Genomic DNA, 27473 nt, shown 5'->3' with positions numbered 1-27473 from the left:
ACCTCCTTTTTCCTGCCTTGCATTGAATCATCAAGTTTGGAAGAGACCTTTAAGATCATCAAGTCCAGCTATGAACCCAGCACTATCATTGTAACCCTTAAACCACTAAACATCAGTTTACTGAACACCAGTGCCAGACCCAGATAATTCTTAAACACATCCAGGAATGGTGACTCCACCACAGTCCTGGGCAACCTTTTCCAATGCCTGACCACCCTTTTTCTAATATCTAATCTGAATCTCATCTGTCTCAGCTTAAAGACATTTTCACTGTAGGCACAGTAGAAGAGACTGGCCCCCACCTCACTACAACCTCCTTTCAGGTAGTTGTAGAGAGCAATGAGGGCCCTCCTGAGCCCCTCTTCTCAACAAATCCAGCCCCTCAGCCATTCCTCGTAAGACACATTTTCCAGACCATTCACCAAGCCTTTTTGCCCTTTGGAGACACTCCAGCACCTCAATGTCCTTTTAAAAGTGAGAGGCCCAGAACTGAACACAGTACTCAAGGTATGACCTCACCAATGCCAAGAACAGGAGTGATCTCTGCCCTAGTCCTGCCAGCCACCCTGTTCTTCGTATAGGACAGGATGCCACTGATCTTCTTAGCCACCTGAGCACACTGCTGGCTCATACTGAGCATCCCTAGGCCCCTTTCTGCTGAACAGCTCTTGAGCCACTCTTCTCCAAGCTTGTAGTGCTGCATGGGCTTGCTGGGACACAAATGCAGGACCCAGCACTTCCCCTTACTGAACCTCATGCTGTTTTTCTCATCCCATTGATTGAGTCGTCAATCTGCAGAGAGCAGATCAACACTTCCACCCAATTTGATATTTCTTGCAAATTTACTGAAGGTACACTCTATGTCCTCATCCAGATCATCAATAACTATTTTTAAAAGGACCAGCCCTAAAACTGAGCCCCAGGGAACACCAGTAGCGACTGGCTGCGAAGTGGATTTAGCTTCATTTACCTAAAGTCTCTGGGTCAGCTGTACAGCCAGTAGTTTACCTATCAAAGATTCCACCTTCTGAAGTACTTGTAGCCATGAATTGCAGAACTCCAGTCTTGTGAGTCATCCCACTTCATTTCCATGATGGCAATTACATCATAGCTTTCCAGCTCCACATGACCTCCAGCTTCTCTTGTTTGTTATGCATACAGTGTGCACTGGTGTAGGTGCACTTCTGCTGGGCTATTGATTTCACCCCCAACTGTGGTATGCTGCCCCGAGGCACATCTCTAATGATCCTGGTCTTACTGCCTTCCACCTTCAAACCTAGTGCTCTGATGATGTCTGTGTGGAACTGAGGGAGCTTGATAGCTAACCTTCATCCCCTGTACCACGCAGTACCAGCACACTGGTTTCATTCCCCTAGTATTCCTGCCTTTGAAGCGTGTTCACTCCACCACTCAGTTGGTGGTATTGTGGAAATCATGTGTTCTCATTTTAGCTGGCACATCTGGTGAAATCCTGGAATGTTTTTCACAGTAATAATTGCTCCTCTAGTGGGAATTTAAATCAGCCATTTTGTGCCTGACTCGGCAGCATATAAAAATGGACTGTTTCCATGAGTAGTATAGTAAAGCATGGGATGTCTCAAAATAATCAATCTATATTTCTTTTTCTGTAGTCAGTAGACATGTAGGTAATAGTTTTATTTTTCAGGCAACTTGAAGGTTTAAAATCAAATTCAGGTCCAAAATCAAGCTCCTGAATCTATAGGCACATTGATGTAATTGGTTTGTAAATCTATATACAGAAAATACTTCCTAGAAAAGTTAGTGAGAGTTGCTTACAGCTTAGCATTTGAAAATTGGATCATATATCCTGGTTTCTAAATAAGAGCCAGGAACTCAACTTCACCGATAACATTAATATCTAAAACCTAAAGGATTATTAGAATGACAACCCCCCTGATTGAATTATAGTAGCGTGATCTAATTGCTAAGTCATCTCTGCAGATACCATAGGGTTGGTGACAATTCACTGGAAATCAGTGTAGAGATTGAAGTAGTGTATTCTTAACCCTGATTATTTTGCATAACCGAAGTATCCCTGCAGAAGTCCATGGTACAGTTTATGAAATTAAAGGAATGGATCCTCAGATACGAAAGACCAGCTCTGCCACTTTTTAAGGGATGCTGTGTGAACCTTCTATAGACTGATGTGAGGAATTTGTTAAATATCTGATCTAGAGTGAATCACTATTCCCTTATCCAGTCCATAAAATAACATGTTTTCATAGGTTGAGAATTTTCCTTCTCTCCCTTCTCTTCAAATATTGACATTCAGCTGTTGCTTTCCCTTTCTGTGAAAGCATTGGCAGAACTCTTACTGGAATAGTACTGGCAATCTCTCAAACATTATAGTACATTTTGTCTACAACCTAAAATTTCCATGTGCTTTCCTGAATTTTGATAGGTTGGATATTTTGAAAAGCTTTTTTCCTCCTTAATTTATTGAGAGACTTACAGTATTTTCTGTGGGCTGGAGTGGGACAGGAGCTTTTTTATTTAATATGTTTCCTGTTCTCTTCCCAACTTCCAGGAACATAGATTTGTTTAATTTTAGATAGCCATTGAAAGAAAGTGAAGCAGTTTAAAATCACAGAATCTGGTTTAAAATCACAGATCACCTTCCTCAGAGCACAGAGCTCTGATCATAAGGCTGAAGCCAGGCTCCTTCTTACTTGTTTTACCTCCTATCAGCTTTCAGTAGAGTACACTAGCAGCAAGAAGGAAAAGGAGAATATCTACATGCCCAATACCCAGCAGCTTTATTCTTAGGGTGGCTTAGAATGCAGGAACTAGAGATTTATCCCTCTTCTACTTTCTCCTACATTTACCCCTGGCCTTTACCATAAAATGTGGAATTTAGTCCTTACACATCTCTTCAAGAGGCAAAATGGACAGACACAAAGATACTTGCTCTGGGGCCCTGATCTGACTACCTATGTAGACATATTCCCTTCCTGATCAGCTCTAGATCTCTCCTTACTGTAAGTTTGATTGTGTACAGATGTGTATATTCACTTTTTATAATAAGTGTATTTAAATGTAGAATTTTGGCTTACTCTCTGGAGGATATGGGTGTCATCCATCTTTCCTAACCCCTCAGGTAGATATGTCACATTACTGGACCTCCCAACAGTATAATCTCTTTTACTCAGAAAAGTTTCCATGCAGAATTTGAGAAAACTGTGTTTGTCAAGAAGGTTTGGTGACTTGGTGGGAACTGCTCTGGAACAATTTCCCATAGATGCAGGGTTCTGTGCAGCAGTGGAGAGAGTGCAGGGAGGAATCGTGAATGCTGGAAAGCTGGCTTTTGTCTCTGCTTTGCTGTATGTCTGGTGATAGCAGGAAGTCTGAGAGACTCACTGAGAATGAACTTTACACTAGTTTTGTGTTTATACAGTAAAGATGTGTCCTACAAGCATTGACATTATCTGAGTACAAAAATACCAATTTTTCTCATGGAAATGCTAGGCAACTCTGTGGTGGCCTTGAGATAAGAGATGCAGCTGTGTTTCTCAGGGCGACTTTTGCCCTGATCTCCACTCTCCACCTTGTACTCCTCAATTTTTCATGTATGTATTTCTTATGTAAGGATACTTCCTGGCCATCTCTGATATATATATCCAAATCTGTGAGGTACTTGGAACAATGTCAGTGGAATACAATTAGATTTCATAAAACCACTGTTCAGAATTGCTCCTCTTCACTTCGGGCAACAGTCACAGCAAAAATTATGAACTTCTTCCACAGTGTTTCACCCTACATCCTTTTTTTCAATTGTGGATAACACATACAACCCATTGGTTACCTTCTTCAACAATTTTAATATTTAAAGAGCTCTATAAATCATCAAAGCTGGTATTGTAAAGCACCACTTTAAAGATTACTTAGAGTTAAAATTGGTGGTGATGTTGTAATAGGGTCTGTGCCATATGCCAGGAATGGACTCCTGCTCTAACAACATGCAGTGTTAAGTTTGGTGCCGTTTCTGGCCCAAAGAAATTGCAGCTCAATTAGACTAAGTATATTAGCAGTGTTCACAAATGCTACGATGCCTTAAATGTGTTTATTTCTTAATTGTTTAGGAGGGATTTAAACAGTCAGGAATTAATCAACCTGAAAGGTAGAAGCAACAAGAGGGAAGGAAAGGCTCAAGTTAGCAGAGAACAAAATGGAGGAAATAGACTGTGAGAAGCTGGAGGCTTGAGGCTCTAGAAGACACAAAAAATGAAGGCAGAGTGGAGTCCAGGTAGACGAGTGAAACAGTAGAAAATAGCAAAACAGTCCAGAGATGTCATTTACCTGGAACTGGGCTGCTGAATCAGTTGTGCCTGCATCCATAGGTTCTTGGAGCCTGCTGAACTGGAAACCCAGACCAGTCAGCTGCTTGGAGGTGAGAGAAATCCCCCCAAACCTGAACAGGTTCAAGATCCTCCACAGAAGCAAACAGTTTACTTCTACACAGCTACAGATCTTGGAACTCACCATCCTTATTTCTTTCTTCAATCCAATATTGTGCAGAAACCTGGGTATCTATGATGTAGGAAAATACTCCCAATGTATTTCAAAGTAGCTTGCTCTCTAGTACCTGATATGCTGGGAGACTTACATGCTCAGTGATTTTAGAAAACGAAGTATTTGTTCATTCTTTCTGAGTAATAGTAACTATAGATTTAGTAAGAAAATTATTAATTATTATATTATATATATATAATATAATACAATACTTAAATGTACTTATAGTATTTTATACTTTGAAAAGTACAGATAATTTCTTTGATTGCTGTGTTGACTTTGCCAAGATTTTTTGCAATTCAAACAGAGAAACTGACAAGCTAGAATTTTTTTACAGTTTTTTACTCTTTCTTCTCTGAAGTCTACCAAGTGGTCTTTCCTATGTGAAAATGCTACAGTGATTTGAAGATTAATTCTGAGGACTTTTGAAATTATACCACTGAAATGTGCCATATTTGAGAGGGAAGCTTAGTGCTGTTTCCTGTCTCAGGATTATTCTTGTCCTTTGGTTGTGGTAGTTTTTATTAAGGAGGAAGGGTAAATGCAGTCCTTGTTTCTAAATCCCCCAAAAATTTCACTCCTGAGATTCTGAGAAAGCAAAAGATAGGGAAGAAAAATGAAAGAGCAAAATAACCCAGATGACCTGGCCACCTTCCACCTTCCTTCTTTTGCAACACTGTACAACCTACAGCACAGTTTGATACTTGTTATCAAACTAATGCCTTAAAGAACCTAGAAAGAAAGCAACACACTTTCAAGACAATATTGGTATCGGAGATAATATAAAGGCTGGTCTTCATAGGAGGCCTCCAGGGACAAATGCAGAAAATGCCCAACCCCGCACAGGGTGAAAATAATTTTATAAGTTAGCAAATTAGCATAACTAACAAAAACAAAACAAAACAAAACAAACAAACAAACAAACAAAAAAAAACCAACAAAAAACAATTAAAGACAGAAGTGGTAAAGCAGTTTCCACTTTTCAGCGTAAACGAGGTTCAACCCTGTTCTAAACCCTCCCCCTTAGATAGGAATTAAACTTTGTTTATGAAAATGTGTCTTGAAGAGCTGGTTTCAACTTGGCTCCCAGGAAGAGCCAAGACAGGACAGAAGCCTTGGATCCCCAGCGTGGAGGCTCTGGAATGTATTTTGTCCTTCTGCCTATCAGGAAAGGCAAATGATAGGGAAAGGTACTGGGGCTAGTTAGGAACTTTATAACTATAGAATCATAGAGCTATGAATATATATTAAGGAAATATAAAAGCAAAAAGGCAAAACTCATTTTGGCATCACAATTAACTCCATAGATGTTCACTCCTTTTTGGGGAGCTCAGGCAGCATAGAAAAAGGAGAACAAGCTGCCTGCTCAGTCAAGAACCTTCCTGGAAAGCAAAAAACTAGAAGTCTCTATGCCCTGTGGGCTTAAGATTCAAGTCTTTTTCCAGTCCTGATACAGTTGGGCAGAGCTCTTAAAAAATGTACTGATTCAGTATGGTTTGTATTTTTTTGCCTTTTCAGTCTCTCCAACCCAATCTCACCATTACATGTGTCCTGCACAGATTTTCCCTGTCCTTACATTTGTTATTGAAATAGATCTAGATATAAAAGGAAGAGATCAGTGGATTATCAGGTTTCCCAGCTGAACAGTGTTGGCAACATTCATATTGGGTATTTGAATATTTGGTAGGTAGAAGAGCATTACACCTCTGAAAGAATGAATCATCCAGCCTGAAAAGTCTAGCCTTGTGTTTAGAAAGGTATTAGTCTATGGTCTAAACAGCAGGGGAAAGTATCCATAATCCTAATGGCATCTGAGTTTCTTCAATGCCAAGAGCATGTTCCTGTTCTCTTCTTTCACTTTCTGGTGGCTGTCTCTTTTAGCCATGGCAAGCTACTGCCATTTAAATAGTATGTCCCTATGTTGTCCCTTCATAGTTCCTAGCTTTATCAATCTGTTACATTTCCTCAGTATTACCAGAGTTCACAAGGTTGACAATGGTTCCATTATTTGAGAGTATCACTGATATATAACAGTTTTTGTAATTTTCTACTGCTTGCACGATGGCAGAAATGTTTCCTGCCCTAGATAAGATCTAGGGAAATGTTTGTTGTATGATTTCCTTACTTGCAATCCTTAGGACTGAAAATAGTTTCATAAATACTTCATATTCTGATTCATGCACATAGCTGGGGCAGAGAAAGAATGCCAGGAATATTATATGAGCAGTTACTCTTGTCAGATGAGAAGGGAGAATGTATTCAGGAAAACCTCTGTGAGAGAGTCTGGTTTTGATGAAACTTCTTGTTCAGTTAAAAGATAATAAAACCATTTCTGACAGAGATAAGATTTGCCTCATCTTGAATTTCCTTTACACTCACACCATATATCCCTGTATCACAGATTTTGGTCTTGTTTTTTATTTTGTCCAAGCATGTTTCTTCTTTGAATTTTCATCTTATTTTTTTCATGTTTTAACAGTTCTTTCTTCTGTTTTTCACAGACTGTTTTTGAGAGGAACTGTCAATCTGATGACTGTGCTGCTGATTTGAAGCTTCAGGGTAAATTATTGCTATCTAGGTGAGTTAGCAAACTTTTATTTTCTTTCTTGTACAGTAGCATGACATTCATTTTATGTTGAAAGGCATTGAAAAGTCAAAATTCAAACACAGATGTTTTAGGTCCAGACTAGAAAGATGGTGACAGTGAATTCACCTTTTGTGCAAAAGGTCTTGAGATGTTCACAGAATCTGAACTCTTGTGGCAGTGGGCTCTGGTCACATAAAGTGCAAGACACCTTCACCCTAACAGTCACAATGGACAAAAATAGAGAAAACAAACGGAATAGCAGAGAGGGGCAAAGAAAGTAAAGGTGCATGCTCAAATCAAGTACCAATGTGGAACACATAATTTTTTTAAAGAGGATAAAATACTGTTCATAACATGGTAGGAGTAAAACTGTCTGCAGAAAAGCAGTTTGTTCTGTCACATGTAAGGTTAAAAAAACTCCTCTGAACATGGCAAATTATCTTCAAACCACTGTTAACCTGCAGTTTTGCAAACTCTTCTAAATACTTCTCCTTTCAAATTCTTGTTCCAACTTGGGGGTGACTGTCTGATTTCACTTTCTTCTGGGATAATAGAACTCATCAAATAGACCAGAGGTGAAGTTTATGTTCTGTCTCTTGTGACTGGTGATCCTAGGAGAATGCCTATTGTGTTGCCTGGATGTATATTCAATTTGGGGATAAATCAAGCTAAAGGTGAACTTCACATGACTTCCTTTCTGTATTTTTAGAGATGAAAATGCTGATGTGAGTTATTTAATTGTGTGCCAGAGATTTTGCTATTTGATGGATAATCTGTGAAGTGTTTTGCTTTCAGGTCAGGAAAGAGAGTGAAAGACAAAAAAGAAACAACCCACACAAAACAACAAAAATAGAAGTAGTAATGGTCACAGACATGTTTTATATAAACAGCATGCTGTAACAGTACTTGAAAACAAAACCAAGTCAAGTTATGGACTTCTCCACACAGGACTGAAATTCACATGAATGTTTTGGGGGATTGGCTGGGATCAGTGTTAGGTCTCAGGCTACAGAATCCAAGGTTTGACTGCAGTTAGTCTGGATATTTGACTCAAACTTTGTGGTGAGCAAAACATGTTGAGAGCTAGATACCTCTGTGTGGATTAAAGAAGCTAGTGAAGGATTTTGTCCCACAGCTGAGGAATAAACAGCAAGGGACAGATCCTAAAACTTGTCAGTCATTGTGTAGTAATCACTGTGGTTGGAATTGGACCATTAGGCTGTTTGTTTTTACAGCTGTTATTTATTTTATCTTGGCAATTTAAAAGTCACACATGTCATAAGAGCTTAGAATATTCAAATACAGTTTCTACATTTGATAGCAAAATATTCAACAAATGCTCTCAAATTTTCTTTACCAAGTGACAACCTGAAATCCTTTTTGAAATAAACAGGATGTTGTCAAATCTCTGCACAGTATGGGCTTTCTTTAGCTAAACAGCTCTTCAGTTATTAAGAAATACAGCACAATGAATATCTCTTACAAAAATAGATCCTTGTTAATATTGCATCTAAAATATCCAAGAAATATGCTATGGATTCTGATTTTAAACAAGTGTTGTCCTGAATTTTTCCAGCCCCGTGTCTTTTATGCAAAATAATCCCATCACAATTTTTCCACATTATTCTTGATTAAGGTAAGTCTGTGCACAAAGCAAAGGGTTTTTTTGAAAGAGCAAAACACATAATTCACTTATTACTATCTGCACAAAACATTTGACTTCACTGTTAGCAAGTTTATGTTAATACCTTTGTCTAATCACCTAAATTTGGTGAACTTATTCTTGGAAAGGATGCAGTTAGTGCTGCACAGATCCACTGAACTGAAATAAACAGGATGTTTATAGATAGGCAGTTGTAAGTTCTGTCTCTCAGATCTGCTGCAGCTCTTTGAAAATGTCACTGGACCTGTGGATAGGGTGTATTGGTTAAGATCGTCTACCTTAGCTTAACTTTCTCACCAAGAAAGTAAGTTGCCCAGATCTGAGAGGAATGGTGCCCTGAGTACTACTTCCTAATTAAAAGCCAACAGAGAAAAGGTGTAAAGAGTTTGTTTTGGTGGTGGAGAAAGCTGTGCAAGTGCTAGTGCTATTCAGCATATTCACAAATTATATGGAAAATAATCTGCTAGAATTGAATAGCAAGATGATAAAGTTTGCTAATCTTATTAAACTATTCAGAGCAATGAAAAAAAACCAAGGAAGTATACTTTCATGAAGTGGGTGATTAATCTGGATTTTACTGTTTCAGATACTGTAAGTGCTGAGACTGTATGTAGTAGTGAAATGGCAAATATAAATTCTGAAAGCTGCAGAAATATATCAGTAAAATGCGACTCTGTATTTGAGTTGTTCTTCCATAGTCATCTTGCTTTTAGACATAATTGGACACAGGGTTCTCTGCTACATGAACGGGCTGTCCTTAAACACTTTTCTTAAATTTGTAGCATGTTAGAGCCAAAAGCTGTTCAGAGTTCAAACTGTACCTTAATATATATGGCAAGGTATAGTTTTGTTCACCACTATATATGCTTTCAAATGTGTGCTGGTTACAGCATATTTGTGCATGGGAAGGTAGCTCAGATTACATTATCATCAAGAGAATTGTTTGCATTCTTATGAGCTCAGGAACTGCACAAGCTACTCTGATACAGAGTTTGCCTATGATGCATTTGAATCATTAGAATTACCCAGTTTAAAGATGGCATCCAGCTTTGAGATATGAAACCTCAGCCAGTAACCAAGCACTATGTAGCCACTTGCTTACTCCCCCACAGAGGGATTGAAGGAGAAAATCAGAAGGGTAAAAGCTAGAAAATTTGTGGGTTGAGATAAAGACAGTTTCTTACGGGAAGCAAAATCTGTGTACACAAAGGAAACTAAGGAATGAAGAAACACTTTCCATGGGCAGGAAGGGGTTCAGCCATCTCCAGTGGAGCAGGGCCACCACACATAATGTTGACTTGGGAAGACAAATGCCATCTCTCCAAATATCTCCCCTTCCTCCTTCTTCCCCCTACTTTATATACTGAGCATAATGTTATACGGCATCATCAGTTGGGGTCACTTGTCACACCTGTGTCTTCTCCCAACCTCCCATGCCTCCCCCAGCTTCCTTGCCAGTGTGTCAGTATGAAAAGCAGAAAAGGCCTTGGCTATGTATAAGTCCAGCGCAGCAGTAATGAAAAGTTCTCTATATTATTAACCCTGTGTTCAGCACATATAAAAACCACAGCCCCATACCAGCCACTGAATAAACTCTACCCCAGCTGAAACCAGCACACTTACATACAAAATTAATAATAGGAAAAACAGTCTCTGCTGGCAAGAGCTAATCAGGCCTGCTCTGATTTTAATTTTTGTGGGATATTTCATTCTCTCCTGAAAACTTATTTGTATACCCTTAAATTGAGAGTGCTTAATTTTGATAAATAACAGCTAAACTGCCCAAGATGTTAACACTCAATCTAAGTGACTACATAATAGATGGCCATTTATCCAAAGTGCTAAAAATCAAGCAAATCTCTGTGTGTTAGGTAGAAACTTCACTGCTATTCTGGGCAGATATGAGTGGTTTTGGCTTGTTATTTAATGTTGAAGTGTTTCTGCATGTGGAAATAGTGCTGCTGGGCAGCTGAAACCCTTCACTGTGAATTCATAGAAGAGGAAAGGGTGGGACTGTTTGGAAGCAAGTGTTGATAAAAAAGTGTTAAAGCCTTCTAATTTTATCTGGAAGTTTTTGCAAAGATATAGGAAGCTAGAGATGGGATGTGTTCTTCTTCTGAATGTTTCTATTACAGTGAAAGGAGCTCCTGGTTTAACTTGAGTTTAATACTAGGGTTACATGCTGTATTGGATTGAAGAAGAGTTGAGATGCATTTATTCTGGAAAAAAATTGGCTTGTTTTCAGTTAACAGATAAATCTCTTCAAGGCTTGTGCACCTTCATTAGCATCAGTTTGCATGCAAACTAATCCCAGCTTCCTGAAGGGATTGCTGGACAAAGGAGCCAGCAATCTTGTTGCTTGTGACAGATGGTAAGCAGGGTAAGGGTCATGGACTGTTGTTTGGCTGGAAAAAACCCAGAGATTTGGAAAAACCTTCTTGCGTAAGCAGTTCATGCTGCTCAGGAATGAGATGTGCTGAGATGGTGTGCTCTGCCATCCTGGGTTTTAGGACTAGTTTGGATAAGGTCTCTGCTGACCTCATTTGCTGCTGGCAATAAGTTGAGTATTGAGGAGGATCAGAATGGATTTTCTGACCTTTAGAAATCCCTTCCAACTAGCTTTTCTTCAGTGTTCTGACTTTTCTCGAGGTAAATCCTTTCTGTAACCTAAGCAAAATTGCTTTGACAAAATCAGCCTTTCTTCAACATGGAAACATCTGAGTAGGGATGGTTATGGGCATGCTCCAGTACTGTGGCTGGAAACTTGACAGTGGGGGACTCCATGCCTTTGGCTGATGCCACCTCTGCCAGCAAGAACATGCAGCTTCTCAAGACTGGACCTGGCAAGCAAACTGTGAGGACTGAACACTCTGACAGATGTTGTGAGCTAGCATGTAGAGACAGCTACAGTGGTGTGTGCTAGTATTGCTACAAATGTTCTTTCTAGTGGTTGGCCTGGACTTTCTCATAGGGGTGTGAGTGTTGCCAGCCTAAAACTACAGATGGTAATTAGGAATATGGAAAAAGTAGCCATGGAGTGTGCTGGGGACTTCATGAAGGCAGCACTAGGAGAAACTGAAGGAGCAGGAGAGAGGCATTTAAGCTTTCCAGTCATGACTATTCTTAGATCCTTCTTTGTTAAAGAATAAATATGTGATGTTTTGGCAGCATGGCACAGAAACAGGACTCATTGCCTCCCTTTCAACAATTCTCCAGTGTTGAGTCTTGCATCTTTCATAGGAGATGTCAAGATCTGGGCTTATCCATGCAGTTATTCCCTGTGGATATTGGTGTTGGTGATTTCTAAAGGAAGAAACTTAAAAGTATCTTAGTGTAAAGAATACATGTATGTATTCTGTATGGGTAACTTTAACCTGAAACCATAAGAGAAATAGGAATAACATATTTTTCAATAAACTTTATTTTTTTGACCATAACTTGGTCCAGGTTTCCTCTCCAGCAATTCACTACTGAAAAAAAAAAAAGTTATGTTAATTATTATTGTGAAATATTTTTTAGTGTTAAATATATATTTATTACCTATCATTTGACTTTAATGCCTCACTCTGTTCTCTCAGCAGAGTAAACATCTTCTCTATCATGTTTCTGCAGCAACAGGATGTACTGAGGTAAACTCTGAACTAGGTGTTTTGCAGAAGTTTGTATCTCCCTAGCCTTCAAAATCTTATATCCATTCATTTGGTATTTTATGTGGAAAAAAAACCTCTCTCTGGTCTTTCAAGAAGAACCTGAAATTGCTGAGGAACATCTTGTCTGACACACCAATGCAGTTTCAGTTCCTAACCTGGTGCCTCTCTGCATCTGACTGGCTCTGCAAAGGCAGTGGTAGTTATCAAGCCTTTTTAGGATGTAACAGGAATCAGGTGAAAAGTGTGAGGATATTTGAGGAACAGTGAAGGTGTTTGAAAAAATGGACTTTCTTCCAGCCCTAATAAACAAGCTAGCTAAAAACACCAGAGCAGAATGGGTGGTTGTTTCCATGTGAGATACAGCTACGAAGGAAATCCTGTATGGCTATGTAAATACACTAACAACCTGTGTGTTGCAATGAACAGAGCAGCTTTACCAAAAACAAAAAGTACAAGAAGAAAGAAAGATGATGTTGCGAATATCATGTAGCTGCTGTATTCCAGCACAAGCTGTGTGGATAAGTAAATCGGGTTGTAAGCGTAGGACTATGAGCCCCCTTGGACAGAAAATTCTGTAATTAATATCACTATTCCTAACAAAGTCCAAGAAGAAGTCTAACTTTCATACATTTATTTGACATGAGGTTACCTGATGCTGTGCTGGAGTCTTTTGGCTAGCTCAACCACCATGGCATGGCACTGAGAGTGGGACATGTGTCTCGACTGGGTGACAAGAGATGCAGCTTAGAGCTTCTTGCTCTATGGCACAAAGATTTTTAAATTGTTGCAGGCTGGGGACAAGGAATGAGAGGGAGGTTCTTTTTTTAATTCAGAAGGGCTTATCCCTCTGAACAGTCAGTGACAGAAAAGACCCAGAATACAGTCTGCAGTAGCTTATAAATGGGGGAGGTCCCAGGGGTGAGTACCAAATTCTAACCAGGGAGAGGATGTGGGAGGAGAGCAAGAAGTTTTGTACTTCAGGAACTGATGGGAAAACAGTGAGAGGAGAACAGGTCACTTGGGCCAGTGGGGTGTTGAGGATTAGGGGAATCCTTGGGACAGGTTTAGACAAGGTTTGGCCCAAGGGAAGGATTGACTTAGAACATTCAGGAAAAAGGGCTTGGGTTAGGTGCTACTGACAGCTCAGGGGGTGGAAACAACTTTCGGGACAAAACCATTAATTCAGGGAAACAGAGGGATATAGAACAGTCCATTAACAATGGGACTTAAACAAAATACAACAGTTACCTTTTATCCATCATTAGATCAGAATTATCCGAGTGCTTCTGACTGATGTTTGGCTATTAGGAAGAAGCAGATTGCTTTTTTTGTGTTGGTTTAGAGCATCTTCAAAGGCCACCATTCATTAGGCTTAAATTTATGTTCTCCTACAGACTGTCTGGGGTGGGTTCCTGTATATACTGCTTAAAATTGGTGGTTTTTTGGAAATGTGAAATTGGAAGCAAAAGTCATAGGAAGTCAAAGGAGTGACAGGTGCATTTTGCAGAAATTTTCAAGTTTTTCCAAATTAGGGGTTGAATTGAATTGAAGTGAACACTTTCAAAAGTTCTCTTATGAAATGGGATTTTTGAGAAATGTCCTTTTCCAATTGAAAGGTCAAGTTTGTGGGTTGGGCTGTTTCTCCTTCCATTAGTTCCTCTGAAATTAGCCAGAGAAGGGACAAAATTCCAGTCTGTCAAAAATTTCCTCAAGTTGAAAAGGTTTCCATTTTAAATGAAATAGTAATTTATGAAGAAAAAGTATTTTCCAGTATTAACTGGTCATTTCATCAGAAGATTGTTTTTACCTTTTTTCCATATAAATTCCTTCTCTGACTCACCAAAGGATTAACATTTTTAATGCCAACACTTATTTCTGTGACCTCTTTTGTTTTATCCATGGCTCTGCATATGATAAGCAGGTAAATGATTTGACTGATGTTTTAAGATTTTATGTTTTAGGATGTGATATTGAAATACTTAACCCAAGCCTCTCTGAAAAGAAAAAAGAGAGTTTGCATCACTTCCAGACTTTGAGCTTACAACTCTAAAGTTTTTAAGCATATTATTTGTATTATTGAAGAGTGAATAATTTGGCATAAGAACTAGCTATGCAACTGCAAAACTGACTGTTTGCAAGTGTTGTGCATAGATACAAGGAGGAATATGCTCATGGGTCTAGTAAAATGAGCAGAAGGACTCCCTCTGGTTCAGTAGGCACATTATCAGATATTAGGTAGCTGATTTTAAAAATGAACCTCAAAAGTTTCATATTGACTTGTCAAATTATTACAGAACCTGAGCTGAAAGAATCTAGAAATCATAGATAAAAATATGTTATGACAGCTTTGTCCAATTTGCTTTTCATCAGCACAAGGTGTAATGGCATAGAACGTGAGTTAGTGTTTTAACAGTGCAGAAAATCCATGTGTTCTAAAGGAAGGAAGAATAACATAAAATTTTGATCAGAAAGTTCAAAGCTTTTTGAGTGTATCTCATTAATATAGTAATGTTTACTAAAAAAGTTAGTAAAGGTTCTCACTGATCACAGAGTTTTGCAAAGCCACAAAGAAAAGTTGTAAGCCTGTGGTTTTAATGTGAAAGGCAAAGCTCTTTGATCAATTTGACCAGGCTCACATCTCAGCACTTAGCCTTCTTTGATCATAAATTTGTAAATTTGTTTCCAGAGAAGTATCATGTTTCATAGTATGCCCATTGGGATTTCATGCCCCTGAAGTGCATCTTAACAAAACAGTTGTGATGAGGAAAGACAATATCCTTTTTTGTGGAGCTTAATTATTTGCTCTAGTAATATCTGGTTTTCCCTTCCTCTTCATTCATAGCAGATGAAGTATTTGTTTTCACTTACTTTGTCTTTCATTGAATAAACACTTATTTCAACAATATTTCTGATGTTTTGTTTACCCTAGACAATCTACCCTAAGTAGCAGAGCTGCTGAGATGAAACTCATATCTGCTTTACAAAAAACAACCAAATTGAAATTAGAAAATGTTATTGTTTAGCATTTCTAGTGCTAGAGAAGTGGTCTTGACAGTCAAGACCCTATGTGTATAAAGCTGTGTACACCAATATGGATAGTCCCAACTCTCAAGAGGACAAATACAGAGCCATGAATGCAGTCATTTTCTGCCCACTGGTCATTTGGTAATATACAGTGCTGTCCTAGCTCATGATCTTTTAAACTACCAAAAGTGTTCTAAAGAGAAAAAAGTGATGAAACATTGGGAAAATGGATACGAGTATATTGCTTCCGTTTTTCTCAAAAAGTCATACCAAGTCTTGTGCTGTAATTTAAATGCTTTCATAAATTATAATATAGTTTGACATTATTTAAAAGTAATTTCCTGCACTGCAAAGGGTGCAGTGAAAAACTGCTTGCTACCATTTCATGTATATTTGTATTTCTGTTTGGAATTTAGCTTTTTGGTGAAGTTATGAAGCAGAATTATGATTTCTAATTTATCTTTTTACCTACAGACAGTTGTTAGTGTATTGAATGCTGAGCGAGGCATATGGAAAAGTCCATTATAACTCATCCGGGGTTGGACTTGCAGTTTCCTGAAAGGGCAGAGCCCATAATTAATCAGGATGTAGTGCAAATTGCAGTGGGAGCATAATCTCAAAGCAGAAGTGAATATTTTCGGTTGTCAAGGATGAATGGGGACGAAGAAATGGTTTCTTGTTTCCCATCTGGTTTGTTGTGCTCAGAGCTTCATAAATCTCTCCTAAAATAAATAAACCCAGGTTGATAACAGTGGACAGTCCTCTTCCTTTTGAAAATAGTGATGGAACCCATACGGATGGTAATACAACTATCAAGTGATGAGCGTTAACAAACCAGAGTAGTCCACATATCTAGTACAAGAATCAGTCAAGAATATTGTACAAGCCAGTCTTGTCCCTTTTTAAACACTAGTTTTGTTTTGAAAGAATAATTTAACTGAATCTACTGGAGTAGGATTTTGTTGTTATTTTAAACTGGATCCTAAAGAGATGTTCTTTATATAACTTGAATTTATTGCTGGGCTGCTGTGTAACCTGGCCCTCCTTGTGAACATTTCAACATTAGTATTTTATGGGCATAAGATAGTTAAAGTCACTGTTGCTCTAGCAACCGAAGCATAAAGCTAACAAAACAAAAGCTTAGCTTCAGGAAGCACTATCATATATCAGCTGCCTCAAGAGGTGGAAATTCTTGATAATGTACAGACCACAATGAAAAGCAGATGCACCTCTGTTTTGTATTTGTAGTATACATCTTGACTGGTACAGATGTGCACGTGTATGTATATAAATGTACATAAATACATTGTCTTTTGGGATGCAGCTGCGTGAACATTTTCTGTATTACATCTCGAAATTGAAAAATCTAGTAAGCCTGAGGTTCTTCCTAGGTCACCACGTAAATCCTCTTGCTGTTTTGTGTGAGCTGTAGAGGAAATGTGCTTATATGGGGATATGTGGCTTAGACTCGGAGTATAGTATAGCTTAGGTATAGCTTACTCTCGGAGTATAACACCTGCTACTGCAAAACAAATTGCCTTAAGTAACAAAGCTGTACTCTTTCTAATGTTTTCTCTCTGTTTATCTGCCTTTTATTGATCTCTGAAAGTGATCGCTGGATAGGGCACTGATCTTCTTCTCTCATCAATGCTTAGCTGAGTTTGTTTTTTAAATTGCATATTGCACCCCAACATTCCAGGAGCAGGACAAGCAATCAAAGCTATCTAATAGCAGGGAATCTATTTCTGAAGGCATAATTTTTATGGTAAACACATAGGTTTGCATGATGTCTTCATTGATTATCTAATTTCTAGAAACAGTATGGTATAAAGTGCTATTGATTCTGCTTCAAATTTCAGATCTATGGTCAACAAGCATGTACTTTAACAGAGCTCTTCAAATATTTTAACAAATAGAGAAAATATAGAGGGGAATTTTTTTGTCATGTCAGGCTGATGTGTGCGGCTTCGCCTTCGCCTGATACCATTTATCTGTTGCATTTCTTTCTGCCAGTAGTAACTAGTTTTTGTCTGCATTGCAAACTTAGGATGCTGTCTTTCACACACATGGAGGGATAAATTTGTCCCAGAAGCACAGTAATGTTGATTTCAAGGATAGCTTGTAAAGATGGTAGTTTGTATATGTGACTGCAAGGGTGAAAGATTAGATTAGAGCTTCTGTAGATGTTGTACCTCATCTTGCTTTCATGTCACAGTTTCATAAACCAGAACAGCTTGATTCAAGCCAAAAGCTGCTCTCTGGAATAAACATTGTGTGAAAACAGAGGTGACTCTTTCCCTATTGATTCTTCAGTTGTATTTATAAAGGGTTGTGAACATCTGAGTGTAGTTGAAATTACTGGTAATAATAAAAAGGGACCAGATTTCTGTAGGGTGGTAAGGAATATTTTTATGGGGATGTTATGCCTTGTTCTATCAGTTTTATTTCAAAGTTTGAAGGCACACATGGCTGGGATTTATATCTGTTTTGTACTTAAGGGAAAGAAACTACACTTGGGGAAAAGAGAACCATTTCCAGAGAAGCATTGAATATATGGTAACTAGCCATAATTAGGAATTACTGTTTTTTCTATACCATAATAAAGTGGTGTGTGATGTGTGTCTTCCCCTACCTCCGATTCTCCTGCCCTCTCCACCTCTTGTTTACTACTCAAATGCATTAATTTTTAACATTAAAGTGTAGGAAAGATGGAAAAGGTAAGGCTCTGTGCCATATTCCTGAATTGTAATATATAGGGGAACTGAAACACCAGAGATAGCAGCCCTGTGCCAAAAAGGTGCTGGCACAAGCAGTTCTATGGCCATGGCCTTGGAGTCACCACACCAAAAGTAAGTGCTTTTTTTCATATGGGACATTTAGTTCCTTCTTAATGGGGAACATTGGGAGTGTAGTTATTCAGTCTCCATCAAGAGCAACATTATTATGGTACTACTCTTAACCTGTGCTCTTCTGACACAGAACCTTGGCTGACCACTCCTTGAATTCTCAGTTATATTTTTTCTATCACCTCATGTTATGTACTACTCAGGGCACACTGCAAAGTCTCTGCTTGAGAACTAGATTGAGAAATACAGAGAAAGATAATGAATGAAATGATATGATGGCCTTAGTGCTAGTTTGCCATAGCTGGCTTACCTCTGATAAGCTCTGGTCATCAGCTGTGTGAGGTCTCTTTGCACCTTTGCTGGAATAGACTTCAGCAGAAGTCAGTGCCAGCAAAGAAGAAGTCTTTGCCAGCCTTCATGAGAAGGAGAAGGCAGAAGTTCAGTTGATCAAAATAAGCCATTATATCTTGAACATTTGGCCCAGTCCTTAGTCTAAATTGGCCGTGAACTTTCTGGAGAGAATTGCAATGCAGTTCTTCTGAACACACATGCGATGAGAAGACAGTGTAACCAAGCAGTGTAAAATCCAATAGCTTTGCTCCCTGGGGGGTTGTTTAAAATTTTTATTAGGTTTATATTTGCCTATGGGGCTGCTATCCATCAGTTTTGCACTGAGATATCAAATGAATTCCCAGATCAACTGAGAGTTTCAGCTTCTCAGTGCCCCTTGAGGTTTAAGTATTTGCAAAAACTCCTTCTGAAGTTCAGCTAACCCTGAAGCCTGCAATAAGAAAAACCAACAGAAGAAAGGTATTCAGGGTTGATGTAAAGAGTCTGTGGAGGCAAAATTAATATTTAATTACCCTAGTGACTACAAAGACCAACTGCAGTGCTGGTTGGTGAAGGTAGAAATCTGTTTGGATCTGTCATAGCACCACTGTTTGTTGATTTATACCTTTTATTGATTTAAAAGCAAAAGGTGGGGTTCTTTAGTTTCGTCTGATGGAGTTGGAGGACAGATTGGGCTTTAGTTGTTTGAAACATTTTTACCCATTTGCAGTCTAATTGACCACAGTTGTAACTTCCACTGTCTATTGAGTAGTAATGCTGATTTATCCATGTAGGTGCTAATTTTCTGTAAGGAAAGAAATGTTCCTAATACAACAGAGAAACAAAATACAAAATAGAGAAAATGTTCCTGCACACCATTTGGAATGCAGATTATGCATCCACTGATGCATGTTAATAAAAAGCAGCATCATGAGGGGTGGAGAAATGAAGATTGCAAATATTTTCAGTTTGTCTTCTTCAGATGGTCTTTCTTCCCTCACTGACTATAATGCAATGATGTGGTGTGGACATTAACAATTAGAGCATTAAAACATGCAAGAAAGATATTTGTTTTGTCCTGGAATTTGCTTTCCTTTTCTTAATCACTTAAGAAGTAAATTAAATATCTCTGTTTACATTTGATGGCTACCATTGTCAATGAATTTAAAACCATGACAGAAATTTGAAGCCTGATTTTTAGAATTCCTTGTTATTTGCAAGTTTGGGTCATTTGAATGAAAGCTGGACGTACTTAGTACTTCTGAATTTAAAACATTTTTTTTCTTTCCATGCAAACATTGATAAGTTGACATCCTTCAGGCATCTGAATGTATGTGTGTACAGATGTGTTTGCCTATATATAATAAATACATATGTCTAAAGTCTGCTCAGAACTTTTACTCAGTTCATTTTTTGAGTGTAGTACCTAATGTAACAAGATGGTAGCATCCTGTCCAATTAACTGATTATTTCTTGATATTTTTCCACTTCTTTTCTTTTTCCTTTTTTCAGTTTTTGTTTGTGTTTTTGTGTTTTAGGGTTTTTGTTTGTTTGCCTTTAGGTTTTAGGAGGGTGGTTTTGGTTAGTATTTGTTTGTTTGTTTTAGCCCTTCTTCATTTATGTGAGCAAGGTTACAAGGATGATATTGAGAATGTTGGCAGCTTTGTGGTTCTCATACATGAAAATATAAACAAAAAGTTATTCCTTGATTACATTTCTTAAACCTTGTTGAGATGAAGAGGTGGCTTTAGTTTGTATTTTTGTTTTTGAAAGGTGACAACAAATTCTTTAGATGACATATTTTGACTTGGCACCTAGGGTGGTTAATGTGTGGCAGATGCTTGAGGAGGATGGCACCAGGCTGGCAACAGAGCAGTTCCAGCACCACAGCAGGCTTCTGCACTCATGACATTACTCTCTCAAGCAATCAACAGGGCTTGGAAGCTCCCCTCTAAATGGGGAGATTCCTAATCTTCTTCTCACTGCAAGTGAACCTGATTCATTCCAGATGTACGTAAATTCAATGACTCAGAAAGCTGCTTTTTTAAAATAGGACTTACAACATCATCTTCTGGGACTTACAGCCGTTCAGAGGGAGAACTGAACTCACCTACCAGCCTAATATCAGTGAGATTTTTTGAACTTTATTAGTGTGTGAATTTTGTATAAGAGCATCTACAGTGTGGTTTTAAAAGTGGGTTTTCTTTCTCTGTTGAGAAAAATGTCAGGTATGATACACTTTGAACAACAGAGTGGTAGCTTTAGAACGGGATGACACAATCTACAGTGTTAATTTTTGAATTATTTTTTGTGGAGTCAGTTTTAAGTTTGATTTTATTATGAGAATTTTTAGCTATTCTTTAGGAAGGAGAATGTTCTCATTTTTCTTCACTTTATGTTAAATCTTAAAGTTCTGCTACTTCCAATTCAGAGAGCATTCTGTTGCATACATTGCATTTAATATCAACTCTACATAAGATAAAGAGCTTGTAATGTTCCTTTCCTTACTGGAATGATACTTCCAGATTCTACTAATGAGTCTAAGAGATGCTAATTAAGTTTTGAAGTGATTGCAAGAAGTAACATTATAAAGTCCATGAGAAATAATTCACAGTATTAAATGGTTGGAGGTTTTTGGTTGGTTTGTTTGCTTGTTTGTTTTGGGGTTTTTTTGCTTCCAAGTATGCACTTTTGATTATTAGAAAATCCCAGTGGAATGCTTACCATCTTCATAATTTGTCTGTTTGTCAACAGTAAGTGTTGAAATTGGTGCCAAAAGGTTAAATGCTTTCAAGTATTCCCATGTAGATGAGCCGTTAACTTGGTACATAAGGAGCAACAACTCAAATTAGTTTTGTAGTCAGTCTTGTACTACATACACTTTTGCAAATCTTTATTTGCACTGATAATTGGTTATGAGAATAAGCTAATGTTTTGAAAGCAAAATGTCCATTTATCAATACGATTGGTCTGCAGTTGATTTTAAGTATGAGAAAGCAGACACATTTCCTGTATACTTTTATCTTCCTCATAACATTTATTGTCATTGAATGATAAGCCATAATTCAGACGTAATAAAGGAAGATTTAAAAAGAGGAAACAAATATGCTACAAATATTGTTCGCATTACACGGTGAAGCTATACTCACAATCCATAGTCATCAGCTTTAAAGCCTGACTCTAGACCAACTTCTTCCAAACTTCTCATTCACTAGAGTCCCTGGCTGATTTGGTACATATCATCAGAAACCCACATTTTGAAACTTCTTGATAAACACAGGCAGATGGAGTCTGGTAAGCTCTGCCTTTGGACATCTGGTACAGCTATGATTGGCAGAAGTTTATAAACTTATTGAGCAGTTTATAAACCCTCCAGAAACTCCACTTTTATGCAAATGCCCTGGCTACAATAACATCAAGAAGGCTGTCAGAGGAGGACTGGTAGCTATGGAGGGTCAGGCTGCCTCTAAACACAGGTCTTGGCCTGCACACCAGCCATCATCAGAGAATTGCTGATAAGCAGAAGTGTGGTGTTTACCAATGTGTATATCACTGGAACAGCTGTTCCTTTATAGAAATTGAGTGAATAAAAAGTGGTTCCTTCTTACTTTTGGGCTGGTTGTACTCTAGAGGAAATAATTGCGAGCACCTCTCTGCTGTGTGGCTGTAGTTCTTTGTCCTTTTCTCACTAGCTACTCAATGTTTTCTCTGTGGCACTGCCTCTGTTTCTTCAGGATGTATGAGTAGCCTTAGAGACCAGTTATGATAACTACCAAATTTAATATTTGGCTATTTTTGCTAATTTTTAAATGAATATCTGGTATATTTCATGTAATCTTTTACTGTTAGTTCTAAGACCTGCAGATCTGTGCATTGTACATTTTATATTCTTGTGATTTATCTTTAGCTTTTATTCCTACTTGTTAGGTCATTTTCTGAACAGCCTAGAAGGATTAAATGCCAAATAATAAATGTATATGCATTAATATTTATATTTAGCTCTATGTGTGCATGTCTGTGTACGTAATCTGTAATGCCGTATTGCAAGAGTGTGTTGATTCATTATCTGTAGCTGTTGCCCTTGATATTCCACTTATAGAAGGTGACTCCACCATGTTAAGTCCAGCATAAACATTTAAAGAAAGATTATTCACATTCCGTGGTAATTTGTTGCAATTTCCACACATGTCTTTCATTTACACCACTCTCTGGGTTTTATTTGAGCCTGCTTTAGATTTTTCTATCTATAACATAACTCTTAGGAGATTTTTCAGTTGCTCGAATAAGTCTGAATTATTGACAGGAAACTCAAATAGCTTGTGTTTTGAATGCAGGCATAATATCTTGCAGTTGTTGCAATTTCCCTGTCTGATTACTTTAGAGTTTTCAACTAATTACCACAGAAAGTAGAAAGGGCATGTGAAATAGTTTCATGTGGGAATCATGTGGTTTTCCCACAGTCCCAAAATACATTGTCAGAACCCTGAGTCAGGAGCTGTTCATTCCTAGTATGGCCCTCTGCACTATGCAGTACAGCACATTCCTGAACTTCTGATTGCTGAGCTTTTAAACAGTTGAGTTGTAACACTTCTGTTAGGAAGAAAGCAGGATCAGAGTGTGAAAGCTGACCAGAGTTAAACCAATGTAACTGTTTTTGCCTGCAGTGTTGATGACAGAACTGCCTACCTGGCCCTGGGAGCAGTGAGGAACATCTCACTTAACATTTTCATCTCCAACATTGGTGATGATGCCTACGACACCAATGTTTTCTTCAATTTTTCTGGAGAGCTCTTCTTCATCAAAATGTGGCAAAAGGTAAGAAAGGCTAATCTCACTGCAAGCAAGTCTCTTAACTTCAAGTCAATTTAATTACAAATTAAGGATGGACTAGCGAATGCCCTAGTCCACACCTCTGAGACATTTGGAAATTGTTTTTGGTTATGCTGGACTTTTAATTTCTTTTGGGCTCTTTAATGTGATTTTTTCCTTTCATGGATTGGGTGTGTATAGATTACACCTTCTGTATTTTCGTAGAAGACACATGCCTGTTATTTGTAGTGCACTAATGAAAAAAGAAGACTGTTAGAGGTATTAAGAGGTAGAGGGAAACTGGTTAGAAACTGATAAAGTACCAATTGGCACCAAAATACAAAGCATAACTTTTTTGTTTGAGGGTGTCACACTGCACCCAGCGGTCCTGGTTCTCTCTTCACATGGGCTTCTAGACTTTCTCCTTATTGGAACCAAGATACAAGGCTTGTCCTTTGCCCATATCCTGTTGCAACTCTGGGATGTGGCCAAGGCACATCACTAAAGAGGTAAAGAATGCTTTTAATTTTGTCCACATGGAGTCAGGTGAGTATTTTGAGTCTCTTTTCATTTAGATAGAAATACTTGGATATTTTCATTAGCAGGAGTTAATATAGAAATAAAGGCGTTGTAATGCAAACACTGAATCAAGCTTTTTGCAAACTGATGGCCATGAAAGCTTTTTGAGTGTGAATGATGTGACAATAATTGTGCAAAATGGGAGCTGTATGATTGTGACAACATTCTCTGTTTGTTCCTGCTTTTCAAAGTTGTCTCTCTTCTAGAGCTTTGCTTTGCAAGCCATAAGAGCAAACTATTTCTAAACTATTTTCCAAACTATTGCAAAGTTCAGGATTAACGTGATCCACTGAACCAGTGAAATATTGTCATTATTTGTCTTGTTTTATGATAGGTTTAAATTATTATAAACCTCTTAAATTAACTCACTGTGTAATAAAACCCCATAATTTCTTATGCATGTTAAATCTCTTAGTGTTCAGTTTTGACTGCACAGTTGGCAAGCCACAGTGACTTGTCTTTTTATTATAAACCTTATTTTCAGACATTATGTGCTGCAAGTGTGCAAAGTATTAGGAGGGAAAAGGCAGGGGATAAACTAGAAATGCCTGTACCAGTGTACAGCTTCTCCATAGTGAAAGTTTTATGAGAAGACTTTCAGAGTCTGGCTTGGTTCTCGTTGAAGTTGGTGACAGGGTTTCCATTCCTTTCCACTAGAAAAGAATCAAAGCTTGATGCATGTTCTTTTAAAATATTGTTGTCATCTTTTTTCTTTTTTGAATATTTTACACATACCTAGTAACTGGAACACCAATTGCCTTCATCATTTTCCTTGGCCAACACTGTGAGGAAAGAAGCTGATGTGTTTTTTCCTGTGATATTTTACCTTGAGCTTAGGTCTATAGAAGACTTGAAAACATGTGTGCTGAGTGCTGCATAGAAGGAGCAGTTTCTAGAAGCAGCCGACATTCTAGTATTATCTCACTACTCAGTGTACTTTCTTCTAAAAAAAGCTAGTATTTCTTTTGAAAAAGTACTGCACACATCTTCCTCAGGTCTTGTAAACAGCATCAAAATATAGTCTGCTATTATTCCTGCTGTTCCAATGTTCTTATGCTTAATTTCATAGGGTTTGGGGGTTTTTTTTCTGATGTTTATTTTATTATTTCAGTAACAGTTTTGGAAAACCAAGTTACAGGATTATGTTAGGCTATTTTACTTTCTCTCATTCAGCTTTTCCTTTTGGTTAAACTAATATATCATTGGCCTCATCATTTTTTCAGGTGGGAAATTGGATAATGACCTTGTAGCCTCAGTTACAGTGTTATATTTTCCCTAAGCTCTTTGACAGCGTGGGGAGGTGGGTTTTGGTAAAATATCACAGTTTCCGTGTCTCATAACCTATTCCCATCCTTTGACATCTATGCAGATTTTGTTCCTTTTTGAATATTGTCCAAGCAAAAATCCAGAACATAAAGCCAGAATAAAGGAAGACAGCACCCAGAGTTTTTCCTTAGTGGAGCAATTTTGGAATTGAGCTGAAAAAGAGCTTTGTGTGGTGGGAAGAATTAGTATCACCTGCCTTTCAATGAATAATGCTAAAGTGAAATTAAATGAGGTCTGTCATGTGGTTGCTTGATTGTTTCTCTCCAAGATGACTCTGAGAATGATCATCAGGTAGTAGGCTTTTTTAACCTGTCTCTGGAGTCCGTTCAAGATGCTGAAAGCTCCCTGTATGTTTTCCCTATGACTCCGCTGGGGACATTTGTAGTGAATCCAGTGCAGTTTTGTTTCTTTCTGTGGACTGGTTACAAAGAGACCTGACAGTGGAAAAGTTTAATGCTGCTTTTTTCAACAGAGTTCCTGAGATAAAAAATGCCACATCTTGTGTTTGAAAAGCAATGGAGTGGCCTAGTTCAGGGATGATGATGGTACTGTTTACTGTGGGTCTGAGTAAGCTGGCTCCTCTTTCCTTCCTTAAGATTGAGATTTCATGAGACTTTGTAAATAGAGACACCACCTAGAGATCAGTTGTCCACTGGAACAATTTCACTGGGGAAGTGCTGGACACTTTTAAGATTCAGCTGGACAGGGTGCTGGGCCATCTTGTTTAAACTGTGCTTTTTCCAAAAAACGGTTGGATCAGATGGTCTTTGAGATCCTTTCCAATCTGATGTTCCAGGCTTTGCTGTATCTCTGCAAGTTAAAAGCATTTGCTGATTGATATTTAAGAGATTCCACCTATATCACTGTCTGATTTTCCTATTATGATGCAGCCAGTCCTCTGCATTTCATGGATGAAACCCAGCCTTTTCTTTACATTGCCCTTGACAGACAGTTCTTTGAAGAGGCACAGTATGTGACATGGGCTGACTTCTCATTCCTCTGTGGTCTTATGGATGCAATTCCTGTGCAACGTTTCAAGAGCTCACTCTATGATTTAGGATTGTTTTACAGGTGCATGGAGTACTGCACTGCAGTGAATTTCAAAACATGTCCACTAAGAAAACTGTTACTTTTGAAATACATGTTCTTTTAAAAAAATAGAGAGGAAGAAAGACACTCAACTTTGTGTGCTTAGATTTTTTCTTTGCTAGAAAAAATGTTGGCAAAGAAATCTTGGTTCCCTCTTCTTTGTAGAGTAGATTTTAATTTTTTTAATCTTAAAATTTATTGTTCCTTTATTTTAATTCAGCTTCATGAAAGCATTCTGTTTCAGACTCTGAAAAATCCACTTAACCGAGCTGATACAACTTTCCTGTCAAAGAATGCAGAGTGTTGCAGTGTGCTGAGTCTGGAAAAAAAGAATAAAAAGCTATTGCTACTAATTTCTATACCATTTTACTTCTACTGGAATTACCTCCTGGCTTGTGTTGTTTTGCTGAAGATGCATGTCAGCAATAGGCACTTCATTAACCATTGTCAGCTGCTGCTCAGTGCAGGGGGATATTTTCAGTACAGTTGCAGAAATAGCACTCTAAGCTTGCTGGCAGTGGCAGTAAATGTGTAGGGCAGAGCCATGGCTCTATTAAATGAGCTCAACTATGACATGGGATTTTGTAGCAATAGTATAAACCCAGCATATTTACCACAATAACAGTAAAAGAGCAATAATGTAAAGCATTAATTTCTCCATGTTCTGCAAGGGCTGATAGGAATCTCTCAGCTAACCCAGCACTGGTTTTGGAGACGGTAGGTCAGGAGATTCCATTGCTGAACATCATGCCCTGATGTAGATTGTTCCTACATTTCAGACAGGCTTCCAGTATCAAAAGCCAGTATCAAAACCAGTGGGTTTTGTTTTTCAGGTTGATAGAACAAGCATGATGCCTGCAAAGTGCAAAAAGTAAAATCAATAAGCATTGTACTATAAACTTCAGGACATATTTGGCAAACTGTAGTCCATATTCATAACACTGGCATGATACCTTCATAGTAACTGCCAAAGAATTAGCTAACAAAGATATCTTATATCAATCAGTTTCAACTTTATCTCATGCAAATGTTGCAGTCCT

General features: G+C 38.1%; 1 protein-coding gene across 1 annotated transcript in view; it reads left to right on the top strand.

The window, feature by feature from the left end:
* ITGA9 (integrin subunit alpha 9) overlaps nucleotides 1-27473 on the top strand; it is a gene marked incomplete at its 5' end in the record, with an annotated part of 207374 nt that overhangs the window by 111471 nt on the left and 68430 nt on the right. The window contains 2 exons of the mRNA XM_083854287.1: nucleotides 7032-7108; nucleotides 23295-23445. Of these exons, the coding sequence (XP_083710413.1) occupies nucleotides 7032-7108; nucleotides 23295-23445 (228 nt within the window). The remainder of the gene's footprint in view (nucleotides 1-7031; nucleotides 7109-23294; nucleotides 23446-27473) is intronic.

The sequence above is a fragment of the Zosterops lateralis genome, assembly GCF_965231275.1.
Source record: "Zosterops lateralis genome assembly, chromosome: 1".
NCBI lineage: Eukaryota > Metazoa > Chordata > Aves > Passeriformes > Zosteropidae > Zosterops > Zosterops lateralis.
This window is presented reverse-complemented; position numbering and strand designations above follow the sequence as displayed.